The sequence below is a fragment of the Pistacia vera genome, unplaced genomic scaffold (assembly GCF_008641045.1).
Source record: "Pistacia vera cultivar Batoury unplaced genomic scaffold, PisVer_v2 Contig539, whole genome shotgun sequence".
Lineage (NCBI taxonomy): Eukaryota > Viridiplantae > Streptophyta > Magnoliopsida > Sapindales > Anacardiaceae > Pistacia > Pistacia vera.
The window spans coordinates 1,602,595-1,610,254 of NW_022196378.1; the positions used below are offsets into that span (position 1 = coordinate 1,602,595).

Consider the following 7,660-nt stretch of genomic DNA (forward strand, 5'->3'; position numbering starts at 1 on the left):
ATATAGTAAGTGTAATAGACACCCCTCTTTATATGGACAATATTACCAAATCGGGCGAAATACTTGAATTTGCTAAAGTGTGCGTTGAGATGGATTCTCGGTAGAGTTTAAGGAGGAATTTCAGCTAGAGATGCCGAGTGGTGAGATTGCATTAGTTAAGGTGGAGTATGCATGGAAGCCATTTACCTGTGCTTGGTGCAAAATGTTTGGGCACATCCAAAGAAACTGTCATTTGGCTCCTAAGGAAACCGAACCATTGTTACCCAAAAAGCCGACTTCTCCTCATGTGCAAGAATGGAGAAGAGTTGCTAGTAAGAAAAATATGAGTGTCTCTCGAGAAGTAAGTCAACAAAGGGTAGAGGGAAAGAAGGAAGGTGAGGGCGCTAAACCTTGTGAGAGTGTGAACCAATTTGTGGTGCTATTCGAAGAGGGTGAGGAAAAGAGAGATGTTGCCGATATGGAGGAGAGGAAGAGCGGGAATGGTATTGAGGAAGGGCTGGAAAGTGAAACAGAGTGTGGTAGAGCAGTTTTGGGGGAGGAAACTTCAAATGCCAATGAGGATAGGGAGGAGAGAACTCCAACTACCAAGGCTGTTTTCTTGAATGTGTTTGAGGACGGTGACATGGGAACTAGCTCTCCAATTTGTCAACTGTTTGGGAACCTAGTACGCGTGGATGAAAAGGAAAGATTGGAGAAGGAAATGGGAAGCTTTTCTAAGAATAAAAGGAAGAAACTAGCGAAGAAGGCGAGAACTCCACCGAAGCTACCTCATAGCCATGGTTAAAGTTGCCGCGTGGAATGTGAGGGGCTTTAGTTCCCCCATTAAACAAAAAGAGGTAAGGAACCTTATTAGTAGCAATAATTTAAGTTTATATGCTGTTTTGGAGACCAGGGTTAGGGAGAATAATATGGATGTTGTTAAGAAAATGGTGTTCTGCAATTGGGCTATGGTTAAGAACTATTGTTTTTGTGAAAGGGGGAGAATTTGGGTGGGTTGGGATGGAGATATTTTGCATGTGCAGGTCATCCAAACTTCGGCTCAAGCAATTCTTTGTAAGGTTAGAATTATGAAAGACAATTCCATGCTCTTTTGTTCTATTGTCTATGGGATGAATAGTGTGGGTGAAAGGAAGGAGCTATGGAAGGAGCTTATTCACCATGCCAATGTTAGCCACCGTGAGCCATGGGTTACTATGGGTGACTTTAATGCAGTTAGATTTGCGACGGAAAAGAAGAGAGGTTCTAATCAATGGAATTCGCAATTTGAGGAGTTTAATGACATGTGTAAGGAAGTTGATATTGATGATCTTAATGCCATTGGGTCATTCTTCACTTGGAATAACAGAGGAGAGCTCAATAGGAGGATTTGGTGCAAACATGATCGAGTGATGTGTAATGAGCATTGGAGCAGCAAGTTTCCCAACTCTTTTGCATCCTTCCTTACTCCGAGCATATCGGACCATTGCCCAATGGTGGTTGATAGTGGGCTGAACTTTCAAGGTAAGAAATCCCCTTTCAAGTTTTTCAACTTTTGGGCAGAGCATGAGGACTTTTTACCTATGGTGGAGAGAGTGTGGAGTTTGGAGGTGGAGGGTAACCCCATGTACAGGCTGGTCTCTAAGCTAAAAGCGATGAAGGTTGAGCTTAAGAGACTAAATATAAAAGAGTTTTGGAACATTTCAGAAAGAGTGAAATCTGCTAGAGATGATCTAGCCCAAGTCCAAGAAAGGCTTGTTGTGGATCCGATTGATGGTGCTCTTTTGCAAGAGGAGAAAGTTAAGGTGGAAAATATGGTCAAGCTTTCAAAAGCTGAAGAATCATTAGCCAAGCAAAAGTCTAGGGTTAAATGGTTACGGGAAGGGGATGCCAACACATCTTACTTCTTTAAATTGATTGCTGGATGGAGGAATAGAAATAAGATTGTGTCCTTGGAAATTGGGGAAGATTTGGTTACTAGTGATCAAGATAGAATCAAAGAGGAGTTTGTGTCTCTCTACTCAAATCTTTTCGAAGATAAGTGTGCGAGCGTTTCCTATGAGAGCATGGAGGAACTTATCACCCCTGTTATTTTGGAGGAGGAGGCCAACTCCATGATTAGTGAGGTTTCCAAAGAAGAGATTCAAGAGACCATGTTTGGAATGAGTAAAGACAAAGCACCGGGGCTAGATGGTTATGGAGCTTTTTTCTTTAAAAAAGCTTGGGATATTGTAGGTCATGATGTTGTTAAATTGATCCAAAATTTCTTCAATTCTGGGAAGATGCTTAGAGAGGTGAATTGTGCCCTTATTGCTTTAGTCCCAAAGAATGAAAACCCCTCATCTTGTAGTGAGTTTCGGCCGATCTCATGTTGTAACACCATCTACAAATGCATCTCCAAGATTATGGCCAATAGAGTTAAAAAAGTTTTGCCCCAGTTCGTCAACAAAGCCCAAGATGCCTTCGTGGGGGGGGGGGGGAGGAAAATTGTGGACAATATCCTCTTGAGCCAAGAACTTCTCTGACTTCGATGTGCAATGAAGGTAGACCTTATGAAAGCTTATGATTTTGTAAGATGGGATTTTGTTATTAAAGCTCTAAAGCTTCTTGGGTTTCCTTTGAAGTTTATTAGGTGGGTAGAGGAGTGCATCAAAACTCCTAAATACTCCATAGCCGTTGATGGGGAATTAACCAGATTCTTTAATGGTTCTAGAGGGCTTAGGCAGGGAGACCCTATCTCTCACTATCTCTTTGTGATTGCCATGGTCAAGACTTCTAAATAGAGTAACGACTGAACCTTCTTTTAAGCACCATTTGAGGTGCAAAGAGTTAAACCTAACCTATCTTTGTTTTGCAGATGATTTAATGATCTTTTGCCACGCGGATGAAAACTCTCTTGGCATTGTCAAGAGAGCATTGGATCGTTTCATTTTTTGGGCGAGGTTAGAAGCAAACCGCTCAAAAAGCAACATTTTTTTCTCGGGGTGAGTGATGAGAGCAAACAAGATCTTTTGCCGATCCTTGGGTATCAAGAAGGAAAACTACCAATGAAGTATTTGGGTGTCCCTCTCATAACCAAAAAGCTTTCCCTTGCTGATTGCAAACCTTTGGTGGACAAAATCTTGGCTCACATTCAATCTTGGCGGAGCAAATTCCTCTCCTATGCTGGTCGGGTAATTCTCATTAAAGCCATTCTTTTTAGCATTCAAGTTTATTGGTCATCCACTTTCGTACTCCCTTCAAAGATCCTCAATGAAATTGATGCTAAGTTAAGGGCTTTCCTATGGTCTGGGAGTGACATGAAAACCTCAAAGGCCAAAGTTGCATGGGAAGAGGTTTGTGTCCTTATTAAAGAAGGTGGGTTGCGGATTGTGAGAGCTAAGGATTGGAATAAGGCAACCATGTTGAGACATGTTTGGAATCTTAATCAATTATGTAGTGGCTTCGGATGGGTTGAGTGGATCAAAGCAACCTACTTGGCAAGGAAGAGCTTTTGGGAGATTCCTATACCTTCGAATGCTTATTGGGCTTGGAGGAGCGTTTTGAAGCTTAGAAGGGAAGCTAAAGAGCACATCAAAGCCATCATCGGAAATGGTCAAGCAACTTATGTTTGGCATGATAATTGGCACCCAAGAGGCCCTCTCAAGGATAGATATGGAAGGCGTGTTGTGTATTATTCGGGGCTACATCATCTTGCTAAGGTGTGTGAGATTTGGGATAGGACAAGGTGGAGATGGCCAATGGCTAATTCTTGGGCTTTGATGGACATGAAGGATTCTATCGACTTTGATCCAAAGGAGGGCGAGGACGTGGTTGTTTGGAAGCCTAATGCATCTGGTAAGTTCTCTATAAAATCGGCTTGGGAGGTTACTCGTGTGCACTAACACCGAGTGGAGTGGCATCACCTTGTATGGTTCCCAAAAGCTATTCCACGACACTCCACGATCACATGGATGGCATGTAAGGATCGGCTTCAGACCAGGGACAAACTGATGAGGTATGGAATAGCTTCTAGCAATGTGTGTTGTTTTTTTAATCATGGGCAAGAAATGATCGATCATCTCTTTTTTGCTTGTCCTTTCACCCAAAGGATTTGGAACCGAATCCTTGAGCTCTTTTCTCTTGGGTATGTCACCCGACCTTGGAACGATTATGTTGAGCACATAGCTAGTAGGTGGAGGAAGAATAAGCTAAAGTACTCTGTAGGGAAGCTAAGTTTGGGAGCCACCGTTTACTCTATTTGGAGAGAGAGGAATAGCCGGATTTTTTGTGGGGAATGCAAGGATGCACATAATCTCTACAACTTCATCAAGAATGTGGTGAGGGAGAGAGCTATGGACCTTAACAAGATCATAAAGAATACCTACAATAGAAGACTTGCCGAGAAATAGGGTGTCCCCATGTCTATTTTTAAAACATCCCATGGGAGTTAATTATATGGTTTGTTGTTATGTGATGGGTTTTTTGTTGTGTAAGGGGATTTGGTTATATGACATCCCGGCGGGTGATTGTGCTAGAAGAGGCTACTTTGGCAATTGGAAGACTTGGGGTGTTGATATAGTGCTTTGTCTTCTTTTTAATGCTTATGCATATGGGTTTTGTATTCTGTTACTTTTGAACCTAACCCAGGGCATGTCCTGTGGTAGGTGGGATTCATTGTATTCTTTAATCTCCGCTTGGTTCCATTCTTTTGACAATAGGAATGGGAAAAAGAGAAGATTAGGGGTAGACTTAAATTGTATCATTCCTTTGCTCCTAACCCAGGGCTTGTCCTGAGGTAGGTTGGCCGAATTTTAGGCCTTTTGTACATTCTTTCCCCTTTCTATAAAAGCTTAGTTACCCCCAAAAAAAAAAATAAAAAAAAAACTTGGTCAAGTCTGACTTGAATTCAATATGTTTTAATTTGTCTTGATGTCTAATTAGGTGCCTAGTTGCTTCATCTTTGAAGAATCAAACTATAGTATTCCTCTTAATATTTCATCTTAACTCTAAATTTTCACAGATAGGTAGATTCTCACTGGAAGTCATTACTTCATTTTGGACATTATATTATTTCAAGATACCTCATTTCTTTTCAGGGCTATTTTAGTAATTTTATGACAACTTTTAATCCTTTTCTTTTACATCAACAGGTAATCATGTACAGGATCTCTTATGTCACTAGACTTGATATGTGATTTGCCTTTTCTTCTACACTAAATTGTTTATTTAATGTTTGTAAGAGGGGAAGCATTCATCTTCTGGTGCATTTTCCCCTCTTAGGAAAGCATTGCTTTTAATTTTTCAAACACAGGGCAGGAGGTGGGTTAGTTATTGAAACAAGATAGACTCACTAGTTAGGCTGTTGATATTGAAGTAGCTATAGACTTTAGAGAAGTTTACTTGGTTTAGAGAGTCCAATTATTTACCACCTGAATTTTAATTTGCTAAATTATTTTGCTTCAGTGGCTCACTCCTTCATTATTGAACTCTTGGCAGTCTTATTTTTTGAATTATCATCCTTTTAAACCTAGGATTTATATGAGTGTTGGGATGATAGCAGATCAATAGTTTAGAATGTAACTTTCTACTTCCAAAAGCTCTCTTTGCTGCTATGCTAAATTTCCTCACTTTGTATTGAATTTTTTTGCATATCCCTTTCTACTTATGAGAGGGTATACCTACAAGGAAATATGAAATATGATGCTTCAAGTTGGTTCATTGGAAGTTTTCATTGTAAGTTAAATTACAGAAATGGCACGGAAAAATCTTTACGTAAGGATTAGTGAGAGAAAATGCTATCTCTTCTCTCTAGGATTAGAAACCAGCCCTCTTTCCATGTTTTTCTTCTCCACCTGCCACCCCTCTCTCCACCCTCATCCTCCATCCTCCACTTTTACCATTAAACATCACCTGTCCCTCTAACCCGCCACCTTCATCATTTCCATTACTTTTCTTTTCACGTTTTCTTTCATCAACCTGCATTTTGTTTATCTGTTTTTGTTAACCTTTTTAGTTTGTTACATTTCAGTTCTTCTTGATGCATTTGGGGGTTTTATTTGGGTTTAACTCAAGCTTGAGGTTGTTTGTTGTCTTAGCCTTTACTGTCTTCTCTTTTGCTTGTTGGTGACTGTTGTGGTGGAGCTGGTTTGTGTGGGCTGTTTCTTGGCTTGGTCGGATTGGGAAAGAGGTGGGTGGCCGAAGTTTGCTTGTTGTTGGAGTTGTTTTATTTATTTTCATTTTTTTGGAGTTGTTGTTTGGTATTGAAGTGAGGTAGGAGTAAGGGGTTGTTTGTGGTGTTGTTTTGACCGGAAATGTAGAGTGGGTGGGTGGAATAACCTTCGTAGCCGGATTCTTGCTGGTCACCAAAGTGTGGGTGATTACTTTGGCTGGAGCTTTGTTGTTTGGCTGGAGTGTTGTCTGCCATTTTGGGTTATTGGTCACTAATTGGGTGGGATTGTTTGAATCCCTCCAATTGCTATCCATTGGTACTCTTATCTCCCATTGGCTCATTTGGATTTTTGAGATTTTTTTATTATCCACATTCTCTTTGGACTGGTTAAAAGGCTGTTTCATAAGTTTTTGCCACCTCACTTGTTTTTCATTGGTCCCCCTTTGATTTCCTTATCTCTTATCTCATTGACTTCAAACTATGACAACTCACCAACCAATCATCCATCTCTCCCCTCCACCTCATCAAACTCAAGCTGACTCATTATGCCACGTCACCCAAGATGCCACGTCACCAACCATGCCACATCACCAAAAGCAATTTTTTCCCTCAATTTCCCAAACCTTCCCAAAGCCATAGTTTACCTCCCGGTGGTCTTTTTCTTGTGAATTCTTTGAATACAAGTGAGGCAAAGTGTTCCGGTGGAGTGATTAAGGAGTAGCAAGTTATGGGTGGAAAAGCGATTGATAAGGTTGGTGGGGAAATGTGTGATGGGAATGTGCTGGTTGATTCAAATGCACCTCCAATTATGATCCATGGCGAGAAAATGGTGAGTGGAGGTGGGACTACTGGGGAAAAGGTGAATGGGTAATTAAAGTCAGTTGGTTTTTCATCCTGGAGAAAACTTTTTGTTTCGAAATCTAGTGCTCCAATAGAATATTTTGCACCGAAAATCCTTGATGACAGGAGGAGAATAAGGGTTATACCTCCCAAAGAGGTTGCTGATTTGGGGAAGGATAAATAGGGAAATTGTCTCGTGGGATTCTTCCTCGGTAGAAAGTTGCCATTCTCTCTTGTGAATGGTTTTATCGACAGGAATTGGAAGAGCTTCGACAAGGTTGGTGTTGTCTCAAATGGGGTTAGGGGCTTTATTTTGAAATTTGATAATGAGAGTTCTAGGGATAAGGCCTTGGAAGGGGGCCCTTGGTATATTGGGGGCAACCCATTTTCCTCAAAAAATGGCGTCCGAATTTAAAAATGGCAAGTGAAGGCATTAGTAGTGTGCCAATTTCGGTCAAATTTAGTGGAGTGCCATTGGAGTTTTGGACTGCTAAAGGGTTGAGTTATGTTGCGAGTGCTATTGGACAACCTCTCTACATGGATAACATTACGGATGTTGGGGATAGATTGGAGTATGCAAGAGTTTGTGTTGAAATCGACACATCTTCTTCATTCCCAAATTCAGTGGAACGTGGCCTCCCAAATGGTGATTGTGTGAACATAAGGGTGGAGTATTCTTGGAAACCAAGGGCC

General features: G+C 41.0%; 1 protein-coding gene across 1 annotated transcript; it reads left to right on the forward strand.

Annotated features, from left to right (window-relative positions):
* Nucleotides 1–908: 908 nt before the first annotated feature.
* On the forward strand, nucleotides 909–2,759 carry LOC116107472. Its single transcript, XM_031393736.1, has 2 exons — nucleotides 909–2,270; nucleotides 2,520–2,759. The coding sequence occupies exons 1-2, from the start codon at nucleotides 909–911 to the stop codon at nucleotides 2,757–2,759; spliced, it is 1,602 nt and encodes a 533-aa protein (XP_031249596.1).
* Nucleotides 2,760–7,660: the final 4,901 nt, after the last annotated feature.

What these genes read in the sequence shown, in the direction of transcription:
- LOC116107472 (XM_031393736.1), top strand. Translation starts at nt 909, where the DNA reads ATGGATGTTGTTAAGAAAATGGTGTTCTGCAATTGGGCTATGGTTAAG. An exon ending in CTGGGAAGATGCTTAGAGAG is followed by an intron (nt 2,271 to 2,519) that starts GTGAATTGTGCC and finishes TGTGCAATGAAG; the next exon opens with GTAGACCTTATGAAAGCTTA.